The following is a 15,147-nucleotide window of genomic DNA, read 5'->3' on the forward strand; positions in this document are numbered from 1 at the left end:
TAAACTCTACACAGCCAATCATGTGCAAAACCTACAAATATGTCCATGCTGAACATCTCAACTCTCTCATAATGAGAGCTCAGGTTTTTCAAAACATCAGTTAGAAGGTGAAGAAGCTCCAGTTCCCAAAGTTTGATGCGTCTGGAGCTCAGTGCTCTGTGCAGGATGCTCCGGGTTCCTCAGAGTTCCCCCACTCCAAGCTCAACACATCGTGTCTTCAGAGCCTTCACAATCATTCTGGAATGTCTTTGGGATGCTTTGGTGCAATTGACAAATATATTCTATATACATGGATATGCTTCGAGGGAAAGACCACAATCTCTGGGGTGCACTTACTTTCAGCCATACAGCCATTTTTTTTTTTTTTTTTTTTTTTTTGGTCTTCCTGGATTTTACCCTTCCACTTTTTTGTGCTGCATAATGTGAACCAAAAAACATATTTCACCCCACGATCAGATTTTAGATGAAAGGTGGTGCAGAAGATAGTGGATGAAGTGGAGGAGCAACATGAAGTCTGCTGTTATTCCTGGTTTAATCACTGCATCTTAATTACCTTTTATAACAGGAACAGCAGATGAATTAATAAACTGGAACACTGAATAAACCTTTTCACTGATACATTTCTCGAATGAGCGTGAGAGAAGATCTACATGAACTTATTTTCTGTCTTTCATCTGTATCTCTCTCTGCTGTCTTTTTCTTTGTCTTTAATGCCTTTTGTCTGGTTTTTTCTGTCTTTTCTCTGTCTGTCTTTCCCTCCTTGCTTTCTTCATCTGCACCTTCATTCTTCATTTTTTCTTCGCTCATCATTCCTTCCTTCCTTTTCGTTTTTTCTTATAAAATTGTGTGTAGATCTTAGACCAGAGGTTGAGGGAAATTTTAGGAAGGAGCAAACGTTGCAAATTTGTGGTAACTTTGGGGTAGTTGTCTGAAGTGGGACTACAGCCTGGGTTGAAGGCATCATGTCCACCTTGGAGAGATTTGATCTGGTTTTTAGGAGAGTAGCGGGAAACATACTGCACTAAAACCAAGTTAATAATTTATGATAGGTTCATGATGATGATCATGTGATGTTTAAACCCTTATATCCGGCAACCCCACCCCTTCTCTCCTCGTGATTGGCCAGCAGATGGCGCGATGACGTAACGCTGGTGGAGCACCGTGACGCGCCGCATCTTTGCATCCTCAACGCTCCGTGGACGTGACCGCGGGGAGGGAGGAGAGAGAGAGAGAGACAAAATCCCCACAACAACAACATCATCACCATCATCATCATCAGGAGCACCAAACAAGAGAAAGGAAAAGTGGCGCTGGAGGAATCAGTGATGTCTCTCTCGCCATGCCGCATCCCGCCGCCTTCCTGCTGCTGCTGCTGCTGCTGTCGCTGTCCGTCGTGCTGACCGAGGCCGCGGAGCTGAAGGGTCTCGAACACAATGCGGAGACGCCTTCACGCAAAGGACGTCGGGAGGAGACTGCGACCGCACCTGCGGGTAACAATAACATCCTGCTCATCCTCATCCTCCTCCTCCTCATCACCATCCGTGCGGCCTGTGTCTTTTTTTTCCCATCTTTGTCCTCCTTTTTATGCATCCTCCCATCATCTCATCATCAAATACAAAATCCGCTTTTTTTGCAATTCGATTCAGGAAACACAAGTGTGAATGAATAAATGCCTGGTGATGGACGGATAGAAAAGATGCCGGTGTGTTTACTGTCTCAGCGCTTTCAGGTTATAGATCTGCTCCATTAATCCTGGTGCACAGTTACATCCGAATTTATATAATCCGAATATATATTATACACAACTCCACACCTTTTCCTGTATTAACTCTGAAAATTAAGGGAGATGTAGATTGATAACTTTGTCTAAAATATATATTGATTTTTTTTTTAAGTAAGAATTTGATTGTTGCTCTCAAAACATATGTGATGTGATCATGGTTTCCATTTTTGGTCCCAAAAACATGTAAAATTCCTGTGAATGCTGCTGCGACGCTCATCTAAAGTCCACCAATAAGAGGCCAGAGTGTTGTGACAACACAAGACGGCACCAAACACAGGATGAGTAAATAGTTAGTTAGTAGATTTGTAGTTAGACATTAAACATGCAAGCGCAATGTGGGGTTTATAGCAACGTTTTTGTCGCAGTTATATCGTGACCGGATTAAAAAAATAAACCCTATATAGCGAGGTAATTTTAGGTGTGTAGCTAGCTTATCAGCAAAGCAACCGAGTTGATTGAATAAGCTTTTAACGTGTTCCAGCTCCAAGTTGTTCATCGTGTAATCAGTCATGAGGAACATTGTATAGTCAACATATGTGTCACCTGATGGGACTAATTTTGTGGCTTTTGCAGACAAAGTTTTGGATAAAAATTTTGGATCGGCTCCAACAATCGGTCGACTTACAGAACAGCTGTGAACTAGACTTACTAATTCATAACCACAAACTTGACCGCTGTAATCTCATGGTCCCAAAGCTCACACTGTGCGTTAGTGTTCTGGTGTACATCACATTTAAAATCTGCCTTTGTTCAAATTCTCAAATCGGATTGGCAGAAAGTGTTTGTTACTTTCGTCTAAAAAGCAGGTCTGACCATAGTGTGGTAGATGCATGATTGTGACTTGTATGATAAGCATTTATATGTAAAAAAAAAAAATTCAAAATGTATTAATAATATCACTTATGGAATGAGTCTTTGGTGTCAGTGGTTTGAAAAAGTAAAGTGTAAAAGGTGAATGTTTGCATTTTTTTTGTAACCTGAGAAGTTTACAGTTTAAGAGAAAATAAGGGAAAGGCTGTTTTGTTTTTTTTGTAGCTGCTGTAACCCAAGTAAAAAGTGGAATGCTAGCTTGATTCGCAGATAAAACGTAAAAACAGGCAGTAAGAAGACAAGCTTGAGCTGGTCCACTATAAATAATAACTATTAGATGACTAGTAAATTGGGACATGGCGAGGTGAGAGCCTAGTGGTTAAGGCATTGGACTCTCGATCAGAACATTAGAAGTTCAAATCCCAGCGATACCAAGCTGCCACTGGGCTCTTGAACAAGGCCCTTAACCCTCAACTGCTCATTTGCAAGTCGTTCTGGATAAACGGCACCTGATAAATGCTGTAAATGAAAATGACTAGTCATAGCTAGCACGATAAAACCGATAAAACTATGTGTTGAGCAAAACTCCATTGTGGATCATTTGGCAGTCACTCTTATTTATTCAGAGAAACATACAATTATGTCATTTATCCATTTCAGGATTTAGTGCCTTGCTCCAGGGACAAGAAATGGGAGCTCAGTGGTGCTGGGATTTAAACTTACAACAATCTGATCAGTGCCCAATGTCTTAATGACTGAGCTACCACTTTCCTATGATTGACTGTTTTATTTCATACATAAAAGTCGTTTTGCTCCAAAAAATACGAGTATTCGAATTTTTGTATTCATTTATTTTTATCAAATGCTGCATATTTTTGCTAATGCAATGCAATGATGCAACATTTTCGCATAACTCACGCTGCAGCTTGCAGAGAGTCAGGTGAGAGGGTGTCGGCATTGGATTGTAAGAATAGATATTTCGAAAACAACTGCATTATTTCCTGAAAGTCTGAAGTAAAATTAAATCTTGTCTACTGTAATTTAATCAGTAATCAATCTAATTAAACGATTTGTTTCATTTCATTGGGAAGTTGCACCATCCTCACTCACTATTTCACAAAGATATCATTCCTGGATGTTTTTTGACTTGCCTGTGGGTTGCCTTTATTGCACCCAGTTGGCACTTTGATCTATTTTTAAGCGTCTCTGGTGGAGACGTGGGTCTCTTTCTCATTATTATTTCATGGCAATGAGAAGGTTAAAGCAGAAACCCGGGCGCCATTAATAAACAACAGACAAAGACAAATACGCAAATGTTTCATTTTTCGTTCTTTATTTCCGCTTTAATAGACGAATGAATTGTATGAAATTTTCATGGCAACTAAAACTCACTTCCTGTAAACGATATGCCGTCGTCAAGCTCCAGTTTCCTTGAATTGCAAGTAAAATAATACCTTTTCTCTTCCAGAGCTGTTTTCGTCTCTGACGCTAAAGGTGTGGGTGAAGGACGCGTCCAGTCAACGGTACCTGAGCGGAGCCGAGGTCCGGGTGTTTGTTAACGGATCCATGCTACAGTCTAGCCACACTGAGGAGAATGGAGAAGTGCTGCTCACCGTACCCTACCAGCTGGGGGTCACCCTCTCTTTGGTGGCTAGTATGGAGGCCTACGTGCCCAAACAGCTGCCCTGGAAGACCACCAAAATGCCCAGTGAGACTTCTGCATCCATCCCACTCAACTGGGGTTTCAGAAAGTCTGATCTCTGGATAATATTTGATCATATTATTTATACAATGATTCACCCCAGCATTGTTGAATTCTGATTTCTGATTGGTCGGAGGGTGGTGATAAAATTTCTGAAAGAAGCGGAGCTTCTCATTTCCTGACTGGATTCTTACCCTGATATTTATATCACAGACTGCCAGTAAAATCATTTACAACACATTGCTCAGTGACCTGATAAAGTTTTTACATGTTGTCTTCCAGTATTTTCGGCCGTCACCATGTCCTTGGTCCCACAAACCCAAGGCAACATCTGGCTCTTTGAAGACACCGTGCTGATAACTCGAAAAACATCTGGTGAGCACACGTGCCATATTGTACATATACCAGATTTGGCAGATGCTCCTTTTCCAGAACGACTTACAGTATCTTGTTTATACAACTGAGGGTTCAGGGAAATTATCAAGTGGTAGTTTGGTGGTCCTGGGATTTGAACTCATGACCTTTTATTTAGAAGTCTAGTGTCTTCATCACTGGACTACCTCGAACTTCTCTATTTGGTAACAAATAAAATCCCAGTCAAAGCTCAAATAATTTGGGATCATTCATTACAGTACAAACAGTTAGCAAAGCTTCAATCTGCTAAATAATTGGAATTTCCAAGCTGTTGGAATAAAATGTGGGCGTATACCGCAAACTGCGTACAATATATATTTTTTGCATTAGAATATTAAAAGAAATTTCTTTATTGATGTCTTAACATTGACATAGACAAAAGACTCTAATGTGACTCTCAGCACACCAGTCTATTAATAGACTGATATTAAGGAGTCAAATACTGATTGATTTCTATTAACATCTATTATCCCTGTCTATTATCATGAGTCCAAGACCTTCAAAAATGCGCAAATAAGGCCACAGGTGTAGTGGCAGATTTGGGAGTCTGGAGTTTCTACCACCATTGAACTGCCTGCTAAACTGTATGTTTAGGCGAAGAGAAAAACACCAAGTGGCAGTCAAAACAAGTTCAAAACAGAGCATGTGCTCTTCCCTGATTGGTGGCCAGTTGAGTTTTTTGCAACATGTAGTTGAGTAAAAAGTTAGATATTTGACTTGAAACGTAGTGAATTTACAGTAAAAGTCTCCCCTAATGGAAATTCAGTGGAACCTCGATACTCATGACCTTGACACTCGCGACCTCGATGTTCGCGACTTTTCATTTGGAACTGGACTGAAAGCGAGTGGCTCGAAAGTTCAGAGTAACATTTCAAAACAGAGTTTTTACTAATAAATGACATAAAAAGTTTACAGTACAGTATATGTACAATTCCCCTTAAAAAAGGAATCATCAAAAGGAGAAACCTCGCGATTTTTTATCACTGTGAGGGGTCATAGCACGTAACCCCCGCGAGTATCGAGGTTGCACTGTACTAATAAACAAGCTTCTTAAGTATAGTAACGAATTACTACGATTACTGTCCACCACTAAACATAGAACTTTTGACCCTTTTGATTATTTTGCAGATGTGTCATCACAACCTATCATCCAGTTTCCCAAAAGCCTCCTGTTGCTCCCGGAGAACGCCACCACCTCCAGTATGATGGCTTATCTGACAGTTACGGCTCCTCCTCCAGAGAAGGACAGTCATTTCTCTACCATGGGGACCTTTAACAGCAAAGAAGGTACGAATCCTGTATACTGAAAACCTGCACAGCACTTTAAATGTTCATGACCATTCTTATTATATTGGGAGATCCTTCAGGCCAGATGTTACTGAACAAATATATGTTATGACATGGTCTTTCATCAGCTGGGAAAGTACCTTGGGCGAACACTTCTGGTTAAATACTTGATCATGTCGTCTGTGTTTAATGAATTCCCTCATGGCCAGGGCGAGTCATTCATCATCACTTCATCCATCTGCTGTACAAGCTCCATGTTTTATTGATTAATTGATTCGACGGCGTCATGGCTAATGATCTATGGCTATTATAAATTACATTAATGCAAACTTCTGAGTGATGCCTTTGTTGGATCTCGGCTCAGCAATGCTGTGGGTGAAATAAGTTGCCTTCTTCTCTATGGTAATTCATTTAAACTCTTCCCTGGCTGCCACATCAAAAGGCAAGAAAAAGCATAACTCCAAAAGAAAGCTAATGCTAAAAGAAATAGTGGCCAAGAATCATGTCTAAAGCTGTTATTGCCTGCGTAAACATAATAACATTGCATAACATTATGACCAGTGATCAGTGAAGTCATTAACACTGATTATCTCTTCATCATGGCACCTGTTAGTGGGTGAGATATATTAGGCAGCAATTAAACATTTTGTCCTGAAATTTGAAAAATGGGCGAGCGTAAGGATTTGAGTGAGTTTGACAACGGCAAAGTTGTGACGTCTAGACGAACTGGGTCAGAGCATCTCCAAAACTGCAGCTCTTTTGGGCTGTTCCTGGTCTGCAGTGATCGGAATCTATCAAAAGTGCTCCAAGAAAGGAGCAGTGGTAAACCGGTGACAGGGTTGTGGGCGGCTGAGGCTCATTGATGCACGTGGAGAGCGAAGGCTGATTCATGTGGTCCGAACCAACAGACGAGCTATTGTGGACATTTTCTGAGAAAGTGAATGTTTGATGGATCAGGACTGTTTTGGCAGCAAAAGGGAGACCAACACAATATTAGGCTGGTGGTCATAATTTTCTGCCTGAACTGTGTATGGCACCATACTGATGTCTTTGGTCAAACCAAGTTCAAAGTAATTACCACCTCATCACCTCAAAAATTTCAGACCCTGTACTGAAATGACTATTAAACTTGCCATTTATAATTAACACTTAATTATTTGCCGAAGTTTCAGGATACAGGGGCTTGAAACTGAGCCCTGTGGCAGTGCTGAGTGCTCAACTGCTGTCCGAAGGGAAAGAGATTGGCATCAAAGGGCCAGTTCAGCTCACCGTACCTTTACCATACCACTCCCATCTCCGAGCCTCCGACCCCCTGCCTGCCTGGACCTTTGACTTGACCACAGGTTGGTGAAGAGCATTCAGAGAACAATACAAATAGCTGTATATTCATTTATTGGCTACAAACTATTTTTGATTAAACGTATTAATTCTTTCGATCCAGGTATGTGGGTGAACAAGGGTATCGGCTCGGTCAGGACAGAAAGAAATGGTCTTGTTTGGACATATGTGGCGCCTCACCTTGGCAACTGGATCGCAGCACCATCTCCAACATCAAATGGTATGGAGACTGTTACATACTGTATTCCAGGATGGTTTAACTTTTGTAACACAACACATGCAGTCAGTAAAGTAACAACCGGATTCTTTGCTAATCTGAAAGACATTGTCATGATATTCTGTGCTAACCCATGTATGATTTTCCTGGTAGTTTTGAAACTACTTCAGTCAAACATACAAGGTGGTATCAAAAGATTTCGAGACTAATGGTGCTAACTGGTGCTATTCTGAACATAAGCAAATTTTTCGTTAAACTGGGCACAGAGACGTTTGACATAAGGTACGTTTGACATACGGCGATGCTGCAACAAATCATTCTAGCTGTTTTTAGTGGCAAACTTTAAGAGCAGAAGAACATCGCTGGAGTATGAAAAGAAATCAGGAAGACCTTCGAACACGCTCAGCCCCTGATTGTCTGAGAAAAATCCACATGATCTCATTTCTGCACCGACCCTAAATTCCAGATTTGGCTCCTGCAGACTTCGCCCCTTCCCGAAGATAAAGATCCGGCTTAAAGTTATTGCGCTGATTTGACACTGTTACGGAGATCCAGCATGGAATGCAAAAGGTGCTTGACATGACTTGAAAAGTAGACTCCCAGGACACATCTCAGAAGTTGCAGGAACGCTGGGAGCTCTGTATTGCTATGCAAGATGACTGTTTTGAAGGTGATAGTGTAAACAGAACTCTCAAAACTTTTTGATACCACCTCGTGTTTTGGATCAGCTACACCCGTGTTTTTTTTTTTTTTGGATTCTATAACCATGATGCACCAAGTTCCATAAAGTTCTTGTCGCATTAATGTTTTGCCTGGAAGCCTCCATAATCTGTGCTCATCATAGAAAGATTATGTGAACAAGGCCTGAAGTGTAACCAGATTTTTCTTTGTGAAAATCTAGGTTACACGAGACATACGACTATGATGGATTTCATCTCATACCACACATACCTTCTTGTGGGCATCTTGGGCGGCACTCTCGTGATCATTATTGGATTGTTATCTGTGATTTTATGTCACTGCAGGTAAGAGCTCTTAATGGTCACATTATTATTTGAGAACATTAAACGTTTCAGTTTTCAAATATTTTTTTTCTCCAAATGCTTCACAGAGAATTGAGCCATGAAACTGAAAGAAAAAGATGGAATGCCACCAGACTGTCAATCATCAAGAAAGACCAGACCACATCTACCAGCTCAGAAGTCCATGAGCCCTTGTACAACAATGGGGACCATAATGAAAACAGGTCTTACTCATTGGTTGCGAGAGGTGGGGGTGCATCTGCATCCCCTCGACATCAAGCCAACTATAATATCTATGTCGACAATGTCTGCCGAACTGCAGGGAACTTGTACGATAACATTGGAACTGCAGGCCTGGAGAACCTCCGAGTTACAGTGCCAAATATGTATGTAAACAGCGATGAAGTAGCAAAGCTTAGAGAGATGACTGAAAAGAGCGCTTTGCGGCAAGGCCCTGGAGACAATTCGGCATATCGAGACAAGCTGTTCCACATTTACAACCAGCCTGTGGCCATTGTCCAAGCACCAGAGAATTTTTCTGCCCAGGGACAGGCTGATTCCACTGCAAGCCGATGCGCCACCTTTCCCCGAAATGGCATGGAGCACGGAGGACAGACTGAGCGAAACCTGAAGGACAGTTTCACTCAGACACTGCCAAAAGTCCCACAACAAGACAACAATCTACAACCAGCTCTGGAAGGTCCACAGAGCTCCACTGCCAACCCAGGAATCTGGGGCCGCTATAGCCACTTGCTCGAGTCTGTCTCTGTCCCGGGGACTTTGAACGAAGCAGCTGGAATGGGTCCTTTCCATGGTGAGCTACAGGGAATCTCTGAGCAGACCCTGCTGGAGCTTTCCAAGGTCAAGCCTTCTCCCCTGCCTCCTCGGGCATGGTTTGTGTCTTTGGATGGTAAACCAGCAGCTCAAGTACGCCACTCTGTAATCGAACTCCAAGGAAGGCACCGACCAGGAAGCAGCAATGACACCAGCTTGGACTCTGGGGTGGACATGAATGAGCTCCAGCAGTTAGTACGAAAGAGCGATCAGGAAGGCCCATCGATCACCAACATGCCCAAAGTAGCAAGGGCTCATGGAAACGAGGAACAGGACTTGAGCAGTAGTGAAATCGGGAGTCCTGAAGATACATCCCTGGGGAACATGCTGCAGGGCAGCAGTGCAGCCATTCCTAACATCCCAGAGGATCAAGACGCCGGTGACACCTCCAGTGAGTCCAGATCCACCCCACCGCCCAGGAGACTGCGCAAGATGCGGGACAAAAGGCCTGATAAGAAAACGACTCGGCATGTCAGGGAAGAACGGGCCCAAACAAAACGTTAGATTATTCTCCTCCGTGTGTTGAGCTTTGGTGTCTACCAAAAATTTCTGGGTTTCATTGACCTGCCTTATTGTACTGTTATGGGAAGGGATGCCACACAAAGATGACCTGTCTTTACCTGTAGCTTTCTGAAAGTAAATATCTGCAGTGTTTGCCAGTTTTCTGCATCCAGCTATTGCCCATCCATAACAACGGTCTGTTGCTCCTACACAACAGCTTCATGTTTCATGGTTTGTACAGAGACTTTGGTTTACTGAAGTGCATTGCAATACCATGTATTCGTTTCCATTTTTTTCACTGTGAGCACAATTCCTGTACCAACAAAACTATTTTTAAACCGATAACAAGTTTGAATACTCAAGAGGGGATGTTTGGAACAGGAGGACGGTTACTAGATGATGGTTTGTTTGGGGTCAGATTCCTTTTTATTGTAAATTCAGGTGTAGATATATGAAGTAAGCGAGAACTGCCACCAGAGTGCCAATAGTAGTGACAAAAATTCCTGTAATCTGAAAAGCCAATGAATGAAAAAAAAGGAGAAATGTCGCAAAACAAATAGGAATGCCTATAAGTATATAACCTGTACATGAACTTTTTTCTGGCATTCAGGAAAAAAGATATTCAGATTTTTTAAAAGAAGGCCTTTAAGGACATTTATTTGTCTTGCACTTAAACGTTTTTGCATGCTGTTTTTTTTCCTCCTACTTTTCTTTACCTTTAGTAAGAGAATGTAGCAAAAAGCCACCAGGATTTCAGGTGAATATTTTCAACCAACTCTGCATTATTTAACAGCCATATTGTAAATCCAGAAAACCATGATGAGTTGCAAACCAGAATGAATAAAGTGTTTTTTTTTAAAAACCATAGGTTCTTAACAAGTAGCAAAGGGTTTGGTGGGCAAATGAAATTTGACATTATACTGATAAAAATAGTGCTGCATGACAAAAAAGTACAATTTCTTTTTTCCTTTGTAAATAGCGTCACATCCACTTTCATTGTGATGTGTATCATTTCTGTAAATTATCACTCACCACTTTCAATGGCTAATTTCTCTTGTTTCTCGAATGCTTTGAAGACCAGTTTGTGATTTGCAATTTTTGTGCACATCAATAAAAATAACTAGCCAGTGTTCGATGTAACGACTCTTGTGGTATATTCCCACTACATTGCTCAATGTATGAAAGGTATATTTTCTGGCTGTAAGTCAGGATTGCTTTGATCTTTACTGCTCGGCTGTGTTTGTACACTAACTGTCACCGTCGTCTGGCTGTGTTGTTCTGATCTGCACATTAAAAGAGTTTGGTTCGGTTTTTCCCAGACCCCCCCATTCTCCTGACCGCTGGAGACAAGGACAAACTCGGATCGGACGTCTTTGCAATCACTTTCGATTTCTTCTTCAACACTGGAGCTCGTTGTTTGGAGGGGTTCAGAGGTTCAGTTTGATCTGTACATTATGAGGAAGTGTTTGAATGCAATTGTATATGACACTTCTATGCAAAAAACAATAATTAATTGATCTAAAAAAAAGACTGGAGCCTGTTCTGAAGGTTGACTGGCATTCTGGTTCACATTATGTGTGCTGCTGAGGAAGAGGATATTGGTCCTGGTCTATGGATTAGAGAGAACCAGGAGCGCTGGGGTCTGCTTTAGATATGTCAGATTATTAATTCCTTTTGCAAACCAATGCTGGTTATTAGCAAGTGATCGATGTTCTGGGCACTGCTAGCAGGAGATGGCTATCATGAAAAATGTCTAGATTGCTTATTGGTGGAAGATTTCACCTACTTAAAACATTTTTCAACAATAGGATAGATTCTGCACTTGCACAAGATCCCCAGGTGTTTTCCAGTTGCTTTCTCTGAGGTTGTACACATCTGGTATGTATTTTTCACCTGAATTTAAAATTCACACAAAAAAAATTGCACTTGCATTTGCATTTAGATTTGTGGAAATGATAAAACATGAGAAGGTTCAAGTACTTGGGAGACCTTTGTGTGCTACACATTAGATGTAAAATAGTACTGATTTTTTAAAAACAAACAAAAAAGTACTGAATCATAAAAATATGCTACAGTAAATAAATATGAATATATTAATTAATAAATATAATCCTATAAGTAATAAATATTATATTTAATATAATATAGCACTCTTCGTGCAGCGCAAAGTTTTAGGTGTCAGAAACAAACAGCACGTGGTGTCTGCTCTCTTAATCTCAACGGATAGGAACCCGGAAAAACTATTTTGCCATAAATCCAACAATCATCTATCAGCGCTGATTAAACTGTACTTTTTGCACTAACCTGTATGTAGCCACAAGGTGGCGACACCAGCCTGTGCCAGGCATTGGATACAATCAAGGCAGGGTTTACAGATCTCACGCATTTCAACGCATTTCAGTTCACACGCAGAGAAGTTAATGAGAACTTGTCTCACTCTATTGTGGACTCTTTTTTTTTTGCTCTGCATCATCTCACTTTTGCAACACCGACAAGTTCTATATATGTTCAGCATATCAGCAACGAAACCAAAATTCGATCCTGAATGCAACTTCTCAAGCACCATCTATGTAGATGTTAAACATGCTCCTGAGGTAACAAGGCCCAGTGTTCCTGTCCCGTTCTTCACTTCAGATCTGCCTGATTAATCTCAATGCCCTACCTCTGGATGGATTTCTTTTTAATTGGAGACACTCTGTGCAGCTGAACATGGTTCCACACGAACAGCGCAAAGATCCATGAGGTTTCTGAACAACGCAAGAACTTGGAAGGGTGGATTTGAATTGTAATTAATATCAACAATCTACTACAATAGATCAGGACCTCCGGTCGCATGAAGAGTTCTGCATCTAAGCGCTGAACATTGCACCTAAGAAATTATGGAACTATAATGAATGGACAGTCGGTGATGAGGATGAGGTTCCCTTTTGAGTCTGGTTCCTCTCATGGTTTCTTCCTCATGAAGTCTCAGGGTTTTTTCCTCACCACAGTCGCCACTGGCACAATCATTAGGGATACATTTATTAGAATAGATTAGATTAGATTAGATTAGATTAGATTAGTTTAGATTAGATTCAACTTTGTCATTATGCAGAGTACAAAAAACAGGGCCAATGAAATGCAGTTAGCATCGATCCAGAAGTACAAATATGAAGATAAACACAGAAGCGCAATATAAAAGTAACAAACTTGTGCATTCCAGCGTTATAACCTCTTTATCTCTGTCAAGCTGCTTTGAGAAATAAAGACGAAGTAGAGAGTCGTTGTTTGCTGTCTAAGAAGAAAAAGGATCGGTTCCAGATCGGTTCAGGATAAACCAAGAACCATATTGCATGTTCTGGCAACATCTGCTTCTTCACACTGTTTTTCGGTTGCATTGGGAGGTCACGTTGCGGCCGATGAGGGAACTACTATAAAACGAGGCATGAGACACACAGACACATTTGCGTCAGCACCAGTGAAGAAAACGTGAAACATCGGCCGCGTTGACCAACATGATTACACACCAGGGCTGTCTAGAGACCGGGTTACGTTACTGAATCACTCCTGTATGTCTGCTTTATCCCCAAACACACCATCTTGACCTGGCAACGAACAGATTATTTCATTTATTAAGGGGATTACCGACATGTCGAATATATTACCACATGCGAATATCGCTAATCTTCAAGGCTAAACAGACCTGAGATCAGTTTTCTTACACAAACACTTTTTACTTCATTCAAAAGAGGAAAATTATAATGAAGAAAAAAGTTACATTTTAAACACCACGACGTTCCTACTATAATTATATATTTGCATAATCATTTAACATTGGAGGAACGTATCTAAAACGTAATAGATATGATCATGAAAAGGAAACCACTGTAATTTGTAGGTACAATGTGTTTGCATTGTGACGCTAGCGATTAGCATTAACGCGGCTAGTCAGATTTCTGGACCTTCTGCGATTCAATTCATTTTTATTTGTAGAGCACTTTTAATAATTCATTCATCAATTTGTTACAATTGTAAGTTTATCCTTAATAAGTGAGCCAGTGGTAACCTTGGTGAGGAAAAACTCAATGAGAAACCTTTAGAGGAACCAGACTCAAAATGGAACCTGATCCTTATCACTGAATGTTCATTCATTTCAGTTTATCATTGTTGAGGTGCACTGTTCAGCGCTTAAATGCAGAACGTGTTCATGCAAACGATGGTCCTGATCCATTGTAGCGGACTGTTGATATTAATTCCAGTCCAAATCTATCCTCAAAGTTGTGTTGTTTAGTAACTTCATGGATCTTCAAGTTGTAGATGTGGAACCATCTTCAGCTGTCTCCAATTAAAGACAACTCCATCCAGGATGAATGGGGCAGATTTGAAGAGAAGAGCAGGACAGAAGCACTGGTCACTGGTACCTCGGGAGCCACTTACTGCTGCTGAAAATGGTTCCTCATGAACAGCCTAAAGATACATGAGGTATCTTTCACTCTGGATGGTTCACTCAAGAACCATGAAGATGGACCACAATCGCCGTGAACACTCGTGTACATCGATTACCAGCTGATAACCTTAACAATGTTGGAATTATAATGAATTTATATCCGGTATCACCCAGATGAGGTTCTCTTTTGAGGTTCCTCTCGAGGTTTCTTCCTCATACTGTCCCAATGAGGTTTTTTCCCCACAATACCATCACCTTCTGGCTCACTCATCAGGGATAAACTTATGGGGGCAAATTTATAATTCATATCCATAATTCACCTGATTCTGTGCAGCTGGTGTGGGACAATGTTCAATGTTCAATTTATACAATAAACACTGATTTGATGATCATGAGCAATTATTCGGATTTTGAAGCATGTTGCAAATTTCCACATGTCCTGTAGAGCGACTCAAGAGAGGGATGGCGTTAACGGTAACGTTCCCGGTTGTTCGTGTAAAAACAGGTTGTAGCGGATTGCGTCATCACAACATCTGTTGACCCAACAGATGCAGCTCAGGCGAACTGTTGCGAATTTGACAACTCCCAGTTTTACTGACCATGAAAAATGGACGTCACGTCTGTTTCAATTATCGTCACTTTCCCCATTGATTTGATGTGTTTCCATTTTGACCAAAACAATTCAGACACATACTCTCACAGAGGTGAGGAAAATTAGTCTCAGTGTTCATTCGTAATTCCAAAATTATGCAAGTAGTGTTTTCGGCGTGTACATAGTGAAAGCGATGAGATTACTAATGAATATAATCGATC

General features: G+C 41.0%; 1 protein-coding gene across 1 annotated transcript; it reads left to right on the forward strand.

Annotated features, from left to right (window-relative positions):
* Positions 1–774: 774 nt before the first annotated feature.
* LOC124384412 (protein FAM171B) lies at positions 775–11,058 on the forward strand. The gene is made up of 8 exons (XM_046847222.1): positions 775–1,490; positions 4,062–4,301; positions 4,578–4,670; positions 5,838–5,996; positions 7,163–7,339; positions 7,438–7,554; positions 8,453–8,576; positions 8,663–11,058. Exons 1-8 carry the CDS (start codon positions 1,340–1,342, stop codon positions 9,909–9,911), a joined length of 2,310 nt encoding a protein of 769 aa, XP_046703178.1. The 5' UTR covers positions 775–1,339; the 3' UTR covers positions 9,912–11,058.
* The last annotated feature ends 4,089 nt before the right edge of the window (positions 11,059–15,147 follow it).

This window comes from Silurus meridionalis, chromosome 1 (genome assembly GCF_014805685.1).
Source record: "Silurus meridionalis isolate SWU-2019-XX chromosome 1, ASM1480568v1, whole genome shotgun sequence".
NCBI lineage: Eukaryota > Metazoa > Chordata > Actinopteri > Siluriformes > Siluridae > Silurus > Silurus meridionalis.

What these genes read in the sequence shown, in the direction of transcription:
- LOC124384412 (XM_046847222.1), top strand. Translation starts at nt 1,340, where the DNA reads ATGCCGCATCCCGCCGCCTTCCTGCTGCTGCTGCTGCTGCTGTCGCTG. An exon ending in GACTGCGACCGCACCTGCGG is followed by an intron (nt 1,491 to 4,061) that starts GTAACAATAACA and finishes TTTCTCTTCCAG; the next exon opens with AGCTGTTTTCGTCTCTGACG. An exon ending in GAAGACCACCAAAATGCCCA is followed by an intron (nt 4,302 to 4,577) that starts GTGAGACTTCTG and finishes GTTGTCTTCCAG; the next exon opens with TATTTTCGGCCGTCACCATG.